The sequence below is a fragment of the Microtus oregoni genome, unplaced genomic scaffold (genome assembly GCF_018167655.1).
Source record: "Microtus oregoni isolate MIOR12 unplaced genomic scaffold, Mior012 000015F_ref0000493, whole genome shotgun sequence".
NCBI classification, from domain to species: Eukaryota; Metazoa; Chordata; class Mammalia; order Rodentia; family Cricetidae; genus Microtus; species Microtus oregoni.
Genome location: NW_024543074.1, coordinates 4,433,949 through 4,453,364, shown reverse-complemented (window position 1 = coordinate 4,453,364; position 19,416 = coordinate 4,433,949). Strand labels below are relative to the sequence as shown.

The 19,416-nt window shown below is 54.3% G+C and overlaps 1 protein-coding gene across 17 annotated transcripts in view; it reads right to left on the bottom strand.

The window, feature by feature from the left end:
* The window catches only part of Cacna1g (calcium voltage-gated channel subunit alpha1 G), a 65,356-nt gene extending 48,376 nt beyond the window's left edge, over positions 1 to 16,980 (bottom strand). For 3 of the 17 annotated variants that reach the window (XM_041665724.1, XM_041665726.1, XM_041665722.1), the window contains exons 1-8: positions 16,026 to 16,971; positions 8,888 to 8,999; positions 8,560 to 8,693; positions 8,151 to 8,248; positions 6,071 to 6,230; positions 4,849 to 5,149; positions 4,614 to 4,706; positions 1,532 to 2,315 (exon numbers count right to left, since the gene is read on the bottom strand). In XM_041665724.1, the coding sequence (XP_041521658.1) occupies positions 1,532 to 2,315; positions 4,614 to 4,706; positions 4,849 to 5,149; positions 6,071 to 6,230; positions 8,151 to 8,248; positions 8,560 to 8,693; positions 8,888 to 8,999; positions 16,026 to 16,267 (1,924 nt within the window). In that variant the 5' untranslated portion in view covers positions 16,268 to 16,971. Of the gene's footprint in view, positions 1 to 1,531; positions 2,316 to 4,613; positions 4,707 to 4,848; positions 5,150 to 6,070; positions 6,231 to 8,150; positions 8,249 to 8,559; positions 8,694 to 8,887; positions 9,000 to 16,025 lie in introns of all 17 variants that reach the window. The other 14 variants (XM_041665719.1, XM_041665721.1, XM_041665731.1 and 11 more) reach the window with 11 other exon arrangements.
* Between the last annotated feature and the right edge of the window lie 2,436 nt (positions 16,981 to 19,416).

Here is a 19,416-nt window from a genome sequence, read left to right as displayed (position 1 = left end):
GACTAGCTTCCCTCCCTAGAGAGTGTAGCTCTGTACCCAGTACACAGTGCTGAGTAGCATTTCCCAGGGGATCTCTGGCACTCAGCTACACGAGCACCCTTCTCACCACACATACCAGACCCACATACACGCACACACTGTGCACATGTATAGTGAGCACATGCAATCTGTGCACCACAATACACACACACATATACACACCCACACACAGAGCACACACATGTATACCCAAACAAATTCATGCCATCTAATGTTTATATATAGACCCATGCACATATGTGCCTATGCAGACACCAGGAAGAAGCACCATACCCAAATGCATGTAAATCAGTCACTCGTACCCTCATACACACACACACACACACACACACACACACACACACACGGAATACCCCCCACTTTCCTTCATGCACCCAAGCACACACAGTATACCAGATATGTTCTGAATATACACAGGGACATGTCCCAAGGCATCCTTGCTCATCTAAATCCTGTTTTGGTCACAGAATATGAGAAATGAATGACACCTTAGAGACTACTCAGGTAAACAAGTGTGAAGGGGTCGTCAGCTCAAGGCCTGACCCCTAGGACAGACAAGATGCTATGTCCCCCTCCTGAGTGTATCTGTGTACCGCAGGCCATCAGTAAGCTCCCACGGTAGTGACAGCCTCAATCCCACACAGAGGAAAATGGAAGCCTACATGTGAAATGACCCATGGCAGGGCAGGGGGAGAGCTAGCCTAAGAACCTTTCACTCTGAGTTCTGTGCTGACACTTTCTGGCCTCCACACACACTCCCAAGGGACATCTCACATATGCCGCTGCATTCTGTCACCACGTCCTCCCTGCAACACGGGTCCCAGACTGTGTCTGCCTGGGTAGCCAGCCTATAGGCGGCAAGCATCCCACTCCCCCAGGCCACCGAGGCTCCACCCACAGGCTGGCTGCTTTCAGCACTGGCTGCTCCTGCTCTAGGTCTCTCTGTTTACAGCAGTCACCTTGTGAGGCACCAGACTGCCACAGTCACACACCATTTCCCCGCTGATCCCTGGGACAAAGGACACAGAGTGGGCTGCGGAGTCAGGTGGTCTTGAGGTCACACTCACCAACATTCCTAGTCACCTTTTCTCTTATGCACACAGCAAGGATGCATGCAGGCTCATTACCAACCTGTCCAGAGGACTCAAGCTGATTTTGCCTGCAAAGCATGTGACGGGCACATCATCGGGCAGCAGCAGGAGTTAGATGTGATGGCCAAAGGCATAGTACATGGGAGGCATGCATGTGTGACAACTGTCATTCCTTCTACATTGTAGTAACATATACAGTAATCCTAGCTCCCGTTTAAACACATGAAACAATTAGGGCTCAAAAGAAAAAAGCGGAACTGGTGGAAGGTTCCAGAGCTACAAGAAGCAGCACGAGAAACTGGGAACTGGGCCCTGGGTCCTCAGACTCCAGACCCTTAGTCTTCTAGATTACCACCCAACCTCCAACTGTGGGGTCCCAGCACACCCACCCACGCTCTCACCCGTACTCTGTGTCTCCAGTAGCTTGTGCATGGAGCTGAAGGGCCCAGGTGGGATGTTGAGGCTGGTGAGGGTGGGGGGCCCAGGACTGGGGGCCACCTCCACTAGTGCCTTATCCTTCAGCATCTCTGGTGGAGGGCTGGTGTGCACAGTGGGGTATACCTTCCCACTACCCACAGTCCTGCCAGATGCCTCCGATGGGGACCTGGGAGGGGGTGCCTGGCAACGGACTGGCTCCAAGTGGCAGTCAGCATGGTAGAAGCTGTGCACAGACTCCGCACCCCTCGGAGGGCCCCCAGAGGGAGTGGGTGTAGAGGGTGGTGGCAGCATGAGCCGGCGAGACCCATTGGCATCCCTGTCCTGGATCTCTGGGCTGGCCCGGGGAACTCTGAGCGTCCCATTACCCAGGTGGTAGTGGTGATGGTGGTGGTGATGGTGGTGCACCAGGTGGTGGACAGACAGACGTCGGTGTGAGCGAGAGCAGCTGCCACTGGACTGGGGCTCCTGCCCACCATGGGCCACGGGGCTGCTAAGCAACCCAGCCCGCACACCTGCAGCCCTAGAGACCTGGGCCAGCCTGCGGGCTGCTTTGCGGAGGATGTACACCAGGTACTTGAGCAGCTCCTCATAGCAGCTGCCTGGCTCGGAGAAGCTTGCCAGTGTGCTAGCGTTGGACAGGAAGCGTACACGCTGCTCCCGCATCAGCTGACTCTCCCGCTGCTTGGTCTCGGAGAACTGTGTGGCAATCACCACCAGACACAGGTTGATCATGAAGAAGGAGCCCACCTGCAGGGGTGGGGCCAGAAAGAGGAGATGTCCTGAAGAAAAGCGAATCTCGATGCCAGCTGCCACAATCAATGAATTCATTGTGGGCCAGGCACGGGGATTTGCAGTGGTCCAGGCATTTGTCCATTTTATTGTCATGATAATTTGGGGAGCAGACACTTTTGTACTCTGCATCTGAGCAGGGAAGAAGCTGAAGCTCAGACTGATCAAGAAATTAGCCCACGATCACTTAGCTAATACAGACCAAGTAAGACTGAAATTGAGCCTTCTGGACATTCAGGGTGTTGCTATTGCTGGTGATAGAATGCTTTGAGATAGCCCCAGTTCCCAGCCTTTAAATGTGTATGCGCAGAGACTCCAAGGTGTCTCCCCAGTTTCTAGTTGGAGAAAAGGCTGGAGAAATGAACGTAATACTGGAGACGGAGAACCTTCAACTTGGAGCAAAACCTTTTGAGATCTACTTGTAATTCTCCCACTTGTTTCAATTCTAGCTGGGTGACCTTGGGGGAGACTCATAACGACAGGATTTCAATATCCTACGGACTAACAAAACCATCATTCTGATTTGCCCATCTTCCCCTGGTCCCCATCTCCATGCCTCAGTTTCCCCAGGACCCTGAGTAACCTACTGCTTGGACAACAAACCTGAATGATGGAAATAAATATTTGTGGTGACAAAGCAGACCTTTTTTTTTTTCTCGTGCGCATGTCCTAGTAATTATGATAATTAGCTTCACTAGTGTGATTCCAAAGAGCTGTTTGGGAAGAATTTTCAGGAGGTGTGTGGGAGGGTGGAAACTAGGCCCCCCCGTGTCCCTGCCTATCCCTCCCCCACCCAAGCAAGTCTGAGGACGGCAACAATTCTCAGATGAGTTGCTATCCTGAAGCACTGGCCTCACCGTTGTGGTAATGGTCAGGGATGGTAAAGGTCCCCAGCCAAGCTTTGCTCCAAGCTTGGTCATTCTTTCACACCTGGGAAAGCTATGGTAGCCTAGGGAACCGTCTCTCTCTCTCTCCTTGGAAGTAGCTTCATTCTGTCCTTACCTCTCAGAAGCTGTCCTGAGTGACTGATCTTAATCTCATTCATTCACTTTTACCCCCTTAGGGTTTTTGAGACAGAGTCTCTCTGTATAACCCTGGCTGTCCTGGAACTTGCTTTGTAGAGCACTGTGACTTGGAACTCATAGAGATCTGCCTGACTCTGCCTCTGCCTCTGCCTCCCAGTTTTGGGATTAAAGGTATGCACCTCCACACCCGACTCCTTAATCTCCTTTTCTCAGTATCCAGCCCTCCACCTGTCTCTGCACTGACCTCTTGGTGACGTGGGAAAATGGAAGGGCTAGGTTTGGAGTTGGTAGCTTGGAGCTGCCATCTCAACTCTAGCCCCAACTTCCTACGTGATCTTGTACCAGTGGCCAACCCTCTAGAGCTCTGAGTTCTCACTTAGAAGACAGAGGCCACCATCCCTGAAGTGGCCACATCACGGGAGCATATAAGGAAGAACAGCCACGTTAGCACTGATAGCCCTCCCTGGAGACACTGATCCACGGCTTAGACAAGGCACATGGTAGGGGCAGATAAATGAGGAAAAGTCATTTTCCTTCCTTGGAAAACAAAGGTAGCAATGAGATCATGGTGAGGATGAAATGCCCAACCCTCGGGAAACAGTGGCTGGCACACAGTAAGTGCTCAATAAATATCAGCTATAAGTGGTAGCCATGAAAGCATCTACTATGACTGGTAGTGATTAAAATGATTAAATGATACTGCTTTGGTCTGTCTTCCGCTTTCCGAGAGCCTTGGAATTTCAGAGCTGGAAGGAAGAAGAAATCTCACAGTATTTCTCAATACCAATTGGAGTTTTGGGTGCACGATTCTTTGCTTGCAAACATTTTGAGATATTTAGCATCTATCCCTTTTCCAACAGCATATCGGCAGAGCTCCCCTAGAGCTCATGAAGTCAGAACCACACTTGGCCATTTCTGGGTACCCCTAGGGAAGGTGATGACAACATTGTGGGGGTTTGAGAACCCTCTACTATATGGGTAAAAAGAATCAGAAGCCTATAATGGGTGTGGGGACTCAAAGAAGATGACTTGCAAAAGGTCCTAATAGCAGTAAGCGGTAAAGTCTGGCCTTGATCTCAGATTTCTCCCGTCTCACCCCATGGCCTTCCCACAGTGTGACAGACGCCACCACCTCTACAGGACTTGGGAGCTAAGAACTTCCCCTCTGTTCACAACTTCATCTGAAGCCCCATTATCTCCCACTCCCACGAGGGCTGAAGGGGCCACTCACGATGATGAGGAGAATGAAGTAGATGAAGTTGTAGAAGGAATGCGCGTCCATCACAAAGTACATGATGTCGACCCAGCCTTCCAGAGTGATGACCTGAGGCGAGAGAGACAGCTGACTCGGGCTGGGACTGCTAGCGCCTCCTCTAGTCTCCACCCTCACCCTGAGGATAAGCCCCAGTCTGTGCTGTCTCCTGGGACTGTTCTGGGGGAACACCCCACAGCCCATGTGGCCCCACCTGGAAGATGGCAATCCAGGCATAGCCGATGTTGTCAAAGTTGATGGCGCCTTTGAAGGGGTTGTGCTCGCCGGCAGAGCAGTTGGTATAATATTGGTTCCAGTTGACACAGGTGGTGTTGCTGGAACTGTTATAAGCCTCGTAGTCCAGAGCGCAGGGCGGACCACCACCACCTTCCCCGCGCAGTGTCGGCACGCTCCTGCAGGACCGCATGCCGTTCTCCCTCGGCTGGGAGCAGATGAAGGGACTCTCGTCCTCGTTCTCTGTCTGGTAATAAGGCTCCAGGTCCACGCTCAGGGGGCTGTGGGGTGAGGGAGAGACAGAGGTAAGACTGGGGAGTAGGGTTCCCCACAGAGAAGCCAAGGATAAAAAGGCTGGTGTGGATGCACAGAGACACACAGGGGATAAACCAGACCTAAAGCGGAAGAGGAGATTGGGCAAAACAGGGCTTTTTAGACACGGCTGGGGGCAGGGAGGGATGTGAGAGCTTGGCCGGGAACTCCCCAGCCCGGAGGTCTACAATAGGGAAGTGGTTCCAACTTTGTTGCAAGTCAAAATCACAGGAATGGTTTGTTTCTCCACCCTCCCACCCTTCGTCAACCTTGTGCCGTGTGTATATTCCAGACTGGCTTCAAACTCTACGTAGCCAAATGATTGTGAGTTTCTGATCCTCCTGTCTCTGCCTCCTGAGCGCTAGGGTGCTGGGAATTGAACCCTGGACTTTGTGCGCACCAGACAAGCACTCTACCAACTGAGCTATACCTCTAGTCTTCAAGGAGTCTCTGTCTTTCCCTCCTTCCCTTCCTCCCTCCTCACCTCCCCCCCCCCATTTCTTTCTCTTGGAGCAGTGTCTCACTCCATATCTCTGGCTGGCCGGAAGCTCATTATGTAGACTAAGCCAGCCTGAAACTCAGATTAGCCCAATCCTTTCTCCGGGGTTCTGAGGTTAAAGTTGTACACCACTGTGCCTGGCTTCTGGGGGGCTTCTCAAATGCCTAGATCCAAGCTGAAGCCCAGGTCAATGCAATGGGAACCTCCGAAAGGCATGCCTGGGCGTCAGGGCTTGAAAATGCCCCAGGTTATTCCAATGTGTAGCTAGGTTTACAAGCCAAATGTGTGCCAGATTTGAGAACAGTTATATCCGTGGCGACAGGAAGCCAGGGACCAAGGGAGGTCCACAGCCCCCAACCCCCGTCCGTCACCCACCGGGTCCACCACTCACAGGCTGAAATTCTCGGGGAGGAAGCATCGGTTCCGAAGCAGCCCTGCCCACAGCTGGACACCAACGATGCCAAAGATGAAAAAGACGAAGAAACAGAGCAGCAGGACATTGCCCAACATAGGCAAGGTGTCCAGCAATAATGTGACGAGGATGCGCATGCCTGTGGGGGCAGAAGAGCCATGCTGGGGGTTCCAGTCCGGTCCAGCGAAGCTGAGTGCCACAGGCCTGGCAGTCTTCCCCACAAGGGCCCACTGGGGATGCTGAGAAGGCCCAATTTAAGCTGGAGGGGAGACTGGTAGACATGTCTAACTCTCCCAGACAGCCCTGGAAGCTCCATTGGCCCGCCCATATTATCTATTGTATGGTACCAACACCTATCCCCAGTAACTGTGGCTTCCAAAGCCCTCTCGGGTTCTGAGTCCCACCTCACTGTCTCATTGTCACCACGGGGCTGATGATATCACCCCCAATTTACAGATGAGAAGTCTGAGGCTCCCAGAAGTGACGTGAGATGCTCAGGATGGGAGCTGCTAAATGTAGGCGCCAGGACTTAAATTTAGGTTTTTGTGCTTCCAAATCCTGCTCCCCGAGGCACAGGCACACATACACACACACCTCCCACTTCCTTCTCTCACCAGACTCAGTCACCTGACCTTCCTAAATGATGGTCCCAGGGTGCCACTGGGGAAACTGAGACAGACCTCCTGTATCCTGGAAGGCTAGAAAGCAGCCAAGATGACCAGCGCTTTACCAGGCTTCTGAGCCCACCCCCATTGCCCGGTCTTGCATTCTGTTCCCTGTGTGTCTGTTCCATGCTGGCTCTAGGTCTTGAAATCAGGGTCTCTTGAAGAGATATAACTCTGTCTTCTTGAGAGCATAGCAGTTAATGTCCATGGGCAAAGTCACTGCATCCCCACCCCCAAATAAAAGCCTGGTTAGGGATCCATTCCTCACTCCGGGTCTACGACTCATTAACCCAAATACTTGAACTAGCCTTTAGGAGACTCAGACATCCTAAGCCCCTGTCAAAGTGATGGACCTCTAGTGGCCCATGTGACCCCCAAAGTGCCCTGTGTGGGCTCTGCTCCCTTTGGGGCAAAGGTTCTAAACAATAACACAACAATTGGTTAACCTTTCCGGAGACGACAGCCACCCTATCCTGACCAGCCAGTCAGCCCTTGTCAACCGCCCCTTAGTTCCTCCCATCCCCCTTCAGCTCATCAGAGCTCCAACTGAGATCAATTCCTCAGGGCTTGCTTACATTAAGGGAATTACAGCAGTGGTTAGTCTGAGGTCTATCAATTTAGCAGCTGTCACCTGGGAGAGGAGGCCAGCCACGCCCCTCTTCTAACTCTCCCTTTAACATCAAGCATGCCCCCCTCCACTCACTCAGCAGTTCTGTCCTCCCAGAGGTAAGCAAATCACACACACACACACACACACACACACACACACACACACACACACACGGCTACTGCAGCATCAGGCATTAAGTCAAGCACAGCGCCCCCTCCTGAGGCCCCAGTGGGGACCATCTGCAGCTTGAGGAATTGCAAAGGGGGCCTGCAAAGGGAGAGGGGCAGAAAGTCAGGGGAGCTGAAGCTGCCAAACCTTTGCTGGCTCCAGAAACCAATGCGGTTTAATTTAGATAATGGTCTCAGCAGTCACTGCAAGAGTTGGAAAGTGGGGGAGGGGGAGAAATGCAACCACAGCCGGAGGGTAAGGCGTGGAGTAGCCTTGTCTTGAGAGAAGTGGTGTTTAGTGCCGGTGTGGTCACACCAGTGAAAACCAAAAAGACCATTAACAATTGGTGTCCCCTCTTGCTGGTCTGATGGTCTCTCCACTGGTCCCCATCCACCCTTATTCCTCTGGAAAGGGGTCATCTGAGGTGTTTCTAAGATTCCAGCCCACAGCCTGGCTGAATTGAGTGGAACCCAGGTAGCTTTCCTAATGATACCACCAGGGTTAGAGGTTCTGACTGGGTTCCTGCTGTGCCCTTTTCTGCCTCAGGTCATGATGAATGTGCCACATTTCCTCTGAGGGCCCTCTGTCCAGGGGTGAGGGCTAAGGGGTCACTCACTGGGCACCCGGTTAATGGCCCTGAGCGGTCGCAGCACTCGGACTGTCCTGACTGCTGAGAAGCTGACGTTCTGCAGGTCCAGCGAATACTCCAGCATCCTGTGGGGAGGGGCCGGGATGGAGGCCCTTTGAGTGTGAGGCCAGTGAAGAATCCTGCTGCGAGGTGGCAGGATGACCTAGGACTCTTCCCTCTCCTCCACCAAGGGAAGCTGAAGATCAGCTCTCTGTCTAGGGGACAAGGATACCCCCAAGCCATGACAGTCAACTCAAAGGGAAACAGACCCCAAAGGAACATTGTAGGGGTTCAGATGACAGACCAGAGCCCTGCAAGCAGGCAGCCCTGGAGGAGTGGACAGCCAGACAGGCAGGAGACTTGCCCAATGACCTCCCACCCTAACCCAAGCCCTCACCCCGCAATAACGATGAAAAAGTCAAGCCGGTTCCAAGTGTCTCCCAGGTAGCATTTCTTCCCGAAGATGCCCAAAGCCACCATCTTCACCACCATTTCCACGGCAAAGAAGGCAAAGATGAAGTCATCGAAGGCCTAAAGTGAGGAGTAGCGGCTGCCAAAATTGAGAAGAATAGGGGACACCCACCCCACCAAATGCCCACCAGCTGGACCAGGGCTTCTGGCAGAACAGAATTCAGGCTTTACGATCCAAGAACCACTCAACCCTTCCTCTAACACACACACACACACACACACACACACACGGATAGAAACACACACATATTCACCTGCAAGATCCGGCAGCGCTGGGAGTCACAAGCGATGTCCTCACATGGCCTGAACATACCCAGAGTCACACAGTTGAGAAGAATGACCAACATGCTGATGCGCTCGAACCAGGTACCAGGTGTCAAGGAAACAGCTCTCCAAAGCCTGAGCTGAAGACGCCTTCCAGGTCAGACTAGCTACCTGTCAATTAACCTCCCAAGGCCTTTGGAAACACAAGAGGTGAGCTGGAAGGAGCTGGGCCTGCCATGGTCATTTTATCTCTCCAGCCCCATCTTCCTCATTTGTAAGGTAGAGGAGGCCATAAATACCCTGACTATTTGCACAAGCCATGTAGGGAATAGAATTGATTGCGCCTGTGGAAATGCCAGGCTCCATGAGTTTGCTGTGAATCTGATCCTCCTCTCCCCACCGCACTGGGTAGATGTGAGAAGCAAGTGAGATAATGTATGCGAATGTGTTACACAAACCTACAGTCGGATTAAGCCTGCCTTACAGTTTACCACGCACTTTCACACAATGCCACAATCGCTGCTCACAACAGCCCCACGAAGCATCCAGGGTGGATCATTTCATTCCCCACAACCCAAGGACAGCAAGACCCAGAGAGCCGAAGCCAAGTCATATGCCAGAGTTGCTCAAGAAGCCAAGATGAGATGGAGGCTTCCAAGCGCATGGTCTACTCCGTTATCTTCCCTGCACTACAACTACGCAGGCAGACAGGGACTCAGGATAGCCCTGGTATCAGAAAGCGAGCCCACATCTGCAGCCCTGCTCCCCTTGCCACTTCACAGGAACCCAAGGCTCTGGCTTCAAGCACCAGCTTCCTGGCTTCTCCAAGTCCTTAGCCTTTAGCCACATTCATGTCTTTTGGAAACAAGACCCATGCCAGACCCTGCACTTGGTAGAAGCCTCAGCTCTGCAGAGAGGGCAGTAGTAGCACCATACATGGCCAGGCTTCTGCCACACCTCTTGTGTCTTCTAAGCCAGATCCGAGCAGCTAGGGCCAGAGGGAAGTCTAAACCCCAAGCCTTTCCGTGTAGTGAGTTCTGTTGAGAGGTTTGGTTTACCTTCCACCCCTTGGCATGAAGATATACAAGATGACCTCTAGATAAAGAAGGTTCCAGGCCCTGGACCCCACAGATAAACAACAACACAGCCTAGCTGCCTCATGGAAAAACAAGAGTGAGACAGAAAGAGCAAAGGACTCTGAGACAAGCCGAGACAGAAGGAAAGAGGAAGGGGTTGTGGCAACCCCTGCTGCCTGCCCTGCTAGTCCACCTGGGGCCCAGAAGTCCATGGACCCTTCCTGTCTTAGCCTTGCTTCTGGCATGAGAAGGCTTTCACCAGACATGAAGAGATGACCAGGAAGATTCAGAGACCCAGTAACAATCCTCCCAGATGACCCCACCACTCTCTGAATCTCCAGCACTAACTTCCTCCTCGGCCACCTTGAAGTGCTCCCCATTCCTGTCAGCAGGCTCTTTTCTATTGGGTGCACATCCGTGTCACCACCTGTACACCTCAGACATTTCAGTTTTCATAATATCCATCCCTTAAAAAAATGAGAGTAAGTCAGGCAACAGTGGCGCACGCCTTTAATCCCAGCACTCGTGAGGCAGAGGCAGGTGGATCTCTGTGAGTTCGAGACCAGCCTAGTCTACAAGAGCTAGTTCCAGGACAGGCTCCAAAGCTACAGAGAAACCCTGTCTCGAAAAAATCAAAAAAAAAAAAAAAAAAAAAAAAAGAGAGAGAGTAAAAAGTGAAATAAAATCTTAGATTCAGAGCAGGGAAGTAGGTGAGAGGGGGAAATGAAAGTGTTTCTATGGGGCTGTTTTCCTGAGTGTAGCTGTCGGATCTCTCTCCAGAATAGGGGTCAGCCAGGGGTCACTCTGGAAAAAAATGGGGACAGGGAGGAAGCCACCACTTGGAAAGGAAAGGACGCAATTACCCTTAATAACTGGTCCGTGCTCCCCAAGCTAGCCCACCCCTCTCTGCAGGAGAAGCAGCGCCTAGGAGGGGCCCATGAGAACAACGGTGGGGGGAAGGGCTCCAGGATACTCCCGAGGACATCTAAGAGCGGTGACTCCACGGAGTTAAGTCATGTGCTTGGCTCTTCTCCCTTGCTGGCTATAGGCTCCTGGCAGGTAGGGATGCTCTGCTTCACCCTTAACAGCACCCACACTACAGAGCCCAGTGTAACATGTAGTCCATAGCAAATGATCAGTGCACAGGAAAAGCGAATGAATGAATGAACCAGTCAGTCAGTCAGTCACCTGTCAGTCCAGAAGCCTCCCCATTCATGTTTCCCTGATGCTGCCCTCGGCGGTGACAGGCAATGACAGTGGTGTGAGGAGTGACAGAGCTGATCCCACAGAAGGGATGGCCCCCACTTCTCTTCCTACTTATTACTGGCTCGGACTGGGGCCCCTGATAGTCAGAATCTGCACCCAGACAACCCGACATCAGGCTCTCAGCCAAAATTCCCTTCTCCGGGCCCCTTGGCCACCCAGCCTGTCCCCGTGGACCTGCCTTCGACTCCACCGTCCCTTCACTGTGGATAAGTCTTAAGGGACAGGCAAATCTAGAACAATTTGAATAGAAGAATATCTAAGAGGGTCTTTCACCCTTCTCAGGGTGGGGCTTGTTTCCTTGGGAACATGGCAGTATGTCACTGTGTGATGTTCTTCTGTTGCCATAACAACCGGAGAATGTGTCACCAGGTGGTGTGGATTTGTTGCCACGGTGATTAGAGAGACACCCCCCTTCCCCTTACACATGCGCTCCCCTTGCCCAGACTGCTGTCTTGTCCCCATGCAAGGAAACAGAAGCAGGGAGACCCACAGGTTATCAGGTTGGGGGGGAAACCATGTGACAGAGCCCCATGGTAACCAAGGGAACGGGGGACAGTGGTTGCCATAGTGACTATGAGAGACCTGTGCAGTCACATGTCTACTGTTGCTATGGTGACTGTCCGGGCTGGAGTGGATCCCAAAGGGTGGGAGCAGCAGAGGGGAGGATCTTTCTCCTCCCCACAGCCCACCATCCAAAGCAGAGAAAAAGAATGGCAGAAGATGACCTCTCTATCATTCCTCCCCTCCCCTCCTTCCTGGGAGAGGGAAATAGAGCATGTTATATCCACAGATGAGTCTTCTCCATAGGTTTTTATCTAGACACAGCTTTTGCCTAGCCTGGCAACTAGAGATCTAAGGCCCTGGGCCCGGGGTGTTAACCCAGACAGCAAGCAGGCCTTCGAGCTACCTCCCTCCCTTCCAGAAGTCTGGAAATGTGAGACTAAAGAACATTGAGGAGGAAATTGGCCCAGACCCAGGAATTCTGGCCTTCTAGTAAGAATTGAGGGGTGGGGGACCAGGTCCTCGCCTCACCCATCTTACAGAGAGAATGGTGGTCTATGACATCTAGTGCTTCTTAGGGAGGAAGAAGATTCAGGGGTTCAGCCTGATGGCCTGTGTTCGTTTTTTTCCCTTTCAGAAAAGAGGATTCCCCAACAGAGGCCCCCTCCCTCTAACTAGCCTATTTCCCTATGCACCCCCAGCTCCAGTGTGTGGGTGTGTGGGGAGGGAGGTTTCCAACTACACTGAAAACTGAAGCCTGCCCGAAAGGCAGCCAGCCCCACCCAGAGACAGAGACAGGAGGCACAGAGACACAAGAGAGAATGCCACTGGAATCTTTGGGAGGGGAAATAGGCCAGAAATCTGATTCAAACATGTGTGTGTGTGTGTGTGTGTGTGTGTGTGTGTGTGTGTGCATGTCTGTGTATGCGAGCAGTGTGTCTGTCGCCATCCCAACTAAGGCAGGCAGGGTGGGGTGAGAGCTGGGGCGGGAGTAGCAGAAGGGGGGCAGGGTGGAGGGGTAATCCCAGGAATGGCTCCAACTGGCACTAGGGGTGATGGGGAGTCCCCCAGCAGTGTAGCAGAGTGCGTGCAAAGGAGTCTATATGACCCAGAAGAATGGAGGATCTGGGACAAATTGCCAAAGATCCTCTGCCCCCCAGTCCACTTAATTCTCTCCTTTAGCCGTTCTCCCTAGAATCTTCTCTAGATGGTCTAGGGTTTGAAACTGGGATGAGAGAACATAGGAGATTCAACACCCCCCCCCCACACACACACACACTTCCTCTGAGGACCCAGTGGAGAATCCTCTCTTGGGAAGAATAGGAAGACTTGGGGGCACTGGGACAATGGCAAGGAAGACTAGAGAAATTCCTAGGGCCTCCTCCCTTCTAAAGGCACACACTCAGACACACACAGTGACACACAGCCCCACACTCACATTCACTTCTGGAAGCCATTAGGACTCCTGCCTCTCAGGCCTCCCCCTTCTCCCCCCCCACCCCGACTCCTGGCAGACTCCCCTTTCCTTCCCTGGCCCCCCTCCCACCCCTCCTCTCTCGGCATCCCAAATGCCAGCCTGTGATTTCCAAATGAGAAAAAGCTGTGCTGGGCTCTGAGCTTGGAGAAACTCCTACACAAACTTCCAGATGTGACACAACTGCCCGAGAGGGAATGCTCAGGAACTCCTTCCCGGGAGGGGAGACACTGCAAAGGCAGCAATCCCTGTAACCTAGGAGGCTGTGGCCTGCCGCGGAGCTGCTTGGGGCTCATGTCCCTCTCCTCCCCAGTACAGGAGCATATACTTTTTGTGTCCCTTCTTCATCTTGTTGTCCTTCCTCCTTTCCCAACACACACACACACACACACACACACACACACACACACTTCCTACCTGCGTCTAGATCTCCATTCTAGGAAATCTGACCTCATAATGAGGCCGCAAGAGGAAAGGGCCAAGAAAAGTATAGTAGGGAGAAGGGCTAACTAGCTTCAGTTAACTGGAGAGGGTAAGTTTGTCCTCAAGTCCCTCAGGACCAATGTCTTCATGACCTACATTGGGGACTCCTGGAGCTAACAGAAGCCTCTCAGAAACCAAAAAGAGAGAAAGGAAAGGCTAGAGGGCAGTTCAGAGTACCTCTCTGGCAGTGGAAATACAGTTGCCCCTGTCACTTGGATAGGATTGGAACTAGAATGATGGATAGATTGGAACTGGAACAATGGGGGACTCGGGCAGGCAGCCCCCTTTACCAAGAAATTGTTCTCAGCATACCCTCAGTTGGTGTGCTGGCTAGTCTAGATATAGGGACATAGATTCTACACACCCAAGACCACCCCCTCCCCAATTGGGCCTGCTCCCCTAACCTCTCTTCCCACTTAGAGCCTGTGTCACTTATCTCCTTCCAGGAAAGCATTTACCTCCAGATCCTCCACCTGGAGATAGGGCAAGTTGGCAGAGACGCTTGCCCAGAGGTCTGCTTTTAGGGGCTTTGGGAAGGGAGAGGAGACAAGACCTTCCAGTCACCCAAGAATCCCTGAGGAAGAGAAGCAGGGACTGCTGGAGTTTTTCCCATTCATAGTGTGGTTGGGAGTGGAGAGGAGGGCTTCTTTTCCCCATCCCCATCTCTGCCACAGAGAAGGGGACTTTGGGATGGAGGCTCACAATTTGAGATGTGTCTGTTAACAGTTAGAGAGACCACAGACCTCAGATCCCCTACTCTCCTTTCTTCAGCTCAGAGAGAAAGGAAGGAAGGGGCAAAGTCTTGGGAGGGATGATGAGGGGAGCTCTTCAAAGACTCCGGAGTGTAGAGCAGGGGGTGGGGGACGCAAGCTTATACCCTGCTTTCCGCACTAGAGGCAGCAGCGCTGCAGAGTGAGGGCGGCACCAAGCTTCCCATTGCCCCTGCTCTCCAAAGCAGAGCCCGGCTTGGACTCTCAAGGGCTACCAGGGGAGAATTGTGGTCTCCCACCCTGAGTCCCAGAGAACCTCTGGGCTGGAGAAGCAGAAGAGGCTGTCGATCACTGGGATATTAATACAGCTAGACCCCACCTTTCTGCTACCCCAGAGCTGGGTGTCAGTCATGCCAGGGCTTTGTGCTAGGGTTTTAGAGGACCAGGGGCTCTCTGACTGCTCCAGGCTAGGAAGAGGTGTGGGTGAAGAGCAAAATTCATCTGCCTGGAATGTGGGGCATGCACTTCCAAAACCTAGCCATAGAGTAGGCTTGGGGTACCCGACCTCAGTCCTCCTTAGTGAACACGCTGGCAGTCTCCTGGACCCCCAACACTTTCAGACGACTGCGGTTTCCCATACCTGGTCTGCCATCAGCTGGAGCACTCTGATTTGTGAAAGGGGAGGCGTAGTGTGTGGACGAGCTTAATCCCATCCCCCACTTGCCGGAGCTCTTGTCAATCTCCCCCCACAAGAAAAAAAAAAGCACAAAACTCCCCAACCCAACCTTAGTCACCAGCATTCAGATAAAGATTTGAGGTGGGGAGGGCGCTGACCGCATTGGGCTCTCTCTGAAAGGGGCTCTCGTCCAGCTCTGGGGGCAGACAGCTCCCCCTTCACCACATCTTGTTCTCATTCTGCACCCCTGACATCAGCCGCCGCCGAAATCTCCTTGTTGTGCCTCCAACCCGCGGACTGGGAGGGTGTTGGGGGGCGGGGGACAGGACCTCCCCCCCCCCATTTCCCGCTAGGTCAGTAAAAACCTCAGCCTTGAGGACCAGGTCGGGGGACTGGACCCTAGAATCCGCCGCAAACTTTGGGGCGGGGGCATAAGAAAACCCCAGGAGATTGCGGTCTCCCCTCCTCCGTCCCCGCAGCTTCCTCTCCACCCCTGCCCCCAAACTCGAAAACCAAACCCAGCTCGCTAACCCGTGGCGGGCGAGCTGTTGGAGTAGAAAGCCCAGGCTCCCGAAGCTGCCTACATCTGGAGGATGACGACCCTCCTCTGCCCACATCTGTAGAGCATCCAGCTGCATACCAGAGGGTCACGTCTCCTCTCTTTTCCTAGCTTGGATTTCAATCCTCCACCCCCCTCCCCGCCCAAGGAAGACTGAGGTGTGTGTATTCGGAGGTGGGGCTCGCCTAGGGTACCCACCAAGCCTGCTCCAGTCTTCGCTTCTACTCGGACGCCCCCTCCCCTCCTCAGCAGTCCCCCCTCTCAACTGTCTACAGTTCAGACTCACTTCTTCAACTCACCTGGCTTTCCGCCCCCTCTGGCGACACGACCCGCCCCCCTGTGGACCCCCCTAATCCGGTCCATCGCGGTGCCCCGAAGGATATGGGTTACAGACCGTGCGGAGACACCAGCTCCGCGGGCGGCTGTCCTGGCTCAAGTAGAAGAAAACCACCGGGGCCAACGCCGGGTACGGCAGCCCCTCCGCCTCGGAGTCCGCGCTGCCTGGGTCCTTTTCCGTCGACCCCGGCCCCTGCCGGCCCCCGGCCCCGGACAGGTCGTTGAGCTGCGTGAAGCTCCGAGGCTGTCCCGACTCCTCGGCGCCCGCTCCATCCTCCTCCTCGTCCATCCTCTGGCCAGCCGGGGCCCCGGGAGGTCCGAAGAGGGCGAGCGGCGCCCCTCAGAGGAAGTGTCCTCACGCAACCGGGGGACCCCGGCGAGGGAGCATGTGGGGGGCTCTAGAGAGCTTGCTGAGCCCCCAGGAGGGACAGTTCAGCCCTGCTCCCCCTGCCCGCAGGGGCATGCTGCCCGCGGGGCTCCGGGTCGGAGGGAAGCCCCGCCTGGCGAGAGTCCCGCTTCCCCTGGGTTCCCGGGGGCTCCCCGACTAGCCAGCCGGCTTCCCCTCACTTTGTTCCGGCTTCTTCGCTTCGCGCCCAGGCTCCGGTTGCCCGAATTGGCGCTACCTTCGGCGAAGCAGTCCCCGAGAGATGGAGGAAAAAAAGGGGCCACCCGGTAGAGGGCAAGGGTCCGGGAAGGGGCGCCCCCTCTTCCCTCGGCGCAGCTGGAGAAGGATCTAAGGGGTCAGCATCGTCCCGGCTCCGCGCCAGAGGCAGCTGGGGGGAGGGGAGGAGGGATCTCTTTGGGGGTGGGTTTGGAGGGGGTGGGGGCCGGCTCCTTCCTCCGCCCCGCGGCGGGCTAGAGAACCGGGAGGGGCGGGGAGACGGTGGGGGGCCGTCCCGGGCGGGGGTGGAGGCGGAGATGTCACCGCCGCCGCCGCCGTGGCTGCCGTTGCCGTAGCTGTCGCCGGCGCCACTGCCTCCTCCTCCGGCCGAGACGCGGAGCGAGCGAGCGAAAGCGGCGGCGAGCAGCCCGGCGCACACCACAGCTGGATCCCTCACTCCAACTTCAAGCCTCGGCCCCGCCTCTCCCCAGCCAACCTCACAGCCAATCGCCGTGCGTCACCGGTCCAGAGCCGCCCTTCTATTGGTCAGTCGCCGTGCCAGTGCGGGAGGGGGTACCGGGGGGAGAGAACCACAGCTGGAATCCGGTTCCCACCCCAAAACCAGGACCGCCTTTCTCCCCTCCTCTTGCCCCTGGGATCGCTCCCGAAGGTTGGGTCCAATCAGACAGTTGCCTAGACCGAGCCTACTTTTCTATTAGTCTTTAGGGTCTTTGGGACTCCCCCGGAGGGAGCCTTTAGAAATCAGAGTATTTGGCTTTGAGTCCTGGGGTAGCCCCTACGCACCCCCGAATTGGACAGCAGCCAGAAGGCAGAACTTAGCTCTAAGCAGGACTGGAAAAGAAGGGAGACAAGAACCCCAGGACTTAGGGGTGTTACCGGGGTCCCGCAGTGAAATTCGATTCTCCACCTGGTTAATCACCCACCCTACGCTTGAACCCAGAGCCCGACTGGAGAAAGGGAAGAAAAGTGGAATGCCCGGTATTTCAGGCTGGAAGGTAACTGAGGGAAATAGGCGACGCTAGAAAGGTAGAGGTGGGTGTGGTCTGGGAGTGTCTTCCCACCATCCTCTTAGGTTTGCTGGTCCAGATCCCGGGTCCACTTCTAAGACGTTGACCCTGGCATAACCCTAACCCTTCTGGCTGATGCTCTGAGCTTCCTGCTTCTAGAGATCATTGCAGAGTGGAAGCTCCTCTTGGGGACTTCATCCTAGAAAAGCGTAGCTCCAGGGGTGGCACCAGACCGCAGAGCCTGGGTCACCTGAAGCCTAAGTGGAGACCACCTGCGAAGACCACTGTGGGCCTCGAGTGTGAGCTGAGCTTTACCTACTTCATCCTGCAGAGCTCCACTCTGTGCCTCAGTTTCTCCCCTTTCTCAGATTCTCAATATGACTTAAAGGAAGCCTGTCTGAGAGATAAGTGCTCGGCATAGTTGCTCTCCTCCACCACTCTGCTGGAAGTGGTGCCTGCGTTCATGTGTGCGTCCCAGGCGTGTGCATGCAAGCGAAGACCCCGGCTTTTGCCCCGCCTCATCTCTCCGTATTCGGGGTCTCAATCAGTTTTAGCTCCCTCACACCGTGGGTGCCAGAGGGCTAAGCGCCACTGGAGGAGCTCTGAATGTGAGGTGGGCGAGTGAGGGGGGGGGGTAGCGGGAGGGGAGAGTTGAGATCAGACATAGGAAAACATCTCCACATCCGTTAGACTCAGGAAAGCCCAAGCCACTGCGGAAAAGCTGAGGAATGGATCGGACCACCTCCTGCAGCCCCTGATTCCCAGGCGTTGTTCCCTGGCAAAGATGCACCACCCACACATCCTCCAGAGACCTCTTGGCACCACGACATGGGGTTTGGGGCCGTCTCAACTCCCACTCCGGCCAGTTGCCAAGGTGGAGTGAAGAGGGCAGAGCCGCTGCTGCGCTGTCACCTTCCTAGCTGCCCTTTCGCCAAATCCCAGCATTGAATTGTGCAAAGGAGGCCAGGCCAATTTGCATTTCATGCTAATGAGCAGATCCCCTAAGTGCCTGTTTCTCCTGGAGGGAGTCTCTGCTCTCATTCCGAGTGTGAGGTGCCAGTCTTGAACTCGGGGCCCCTTCTGGGAGAGAGGAGCTATTTAAGGCTTGCTCTTACAACCTGACAGCCTCTTCCCTCCCTCCCTAGTGTCCTCAGTCAAGCAGGTGGGCTTGCCCTTTGGCCACCATCTTGGAGCCCTAGGGTTGGCAGCCGGTCTCTGAAGCGGAGAGGCAAGCCAGAAGCTCGCCCAGCCCCACAGTTCTCCAGTGGTCAGAGGCTCGCATCTTTATCCCTGGACTGCCCCTGTTACGGAACATACCAAGAAAAGAGACAAGCAGGCACCAGCTTGAGAAATTGAGACCTACTTCCCTGAGTTTGCAAGTGGGGAGATCTGCCATCTAGGACAGCCTAGGGTGTCAGGGGACCCTATCTGCTACCTGAGTGATGGAAGGAAGGAGAAAGGCAAGAGAAGATAGGAAGTCTTTCATGTCAATGTTCCAAGTTTCAGCTCTAACACCACCCCCTTCTTACTGGCTCTTTCTGTCTGGAGATTTTTTTTTTTAAATGTGCTTTGGTGTTTGACCTGCATGCCACTGGAACTTGAGTTACACAGTAGTGAACTGCCATTTGGGTGCTGGGAATTGAACCCGGGTCCTCTGGAAGAGCAGCCAATGCTCATAACCACTGAGCCATCTCTCTAACCCACTCTTTCTGGCCGAGGACACAGCTTTGACTTGGTCAAAGGTGAGAAACCTCACAGTACGACGTCTGGACAGAGATGAGTGTAGACTTATTTCTGCCCCTAGGCTGT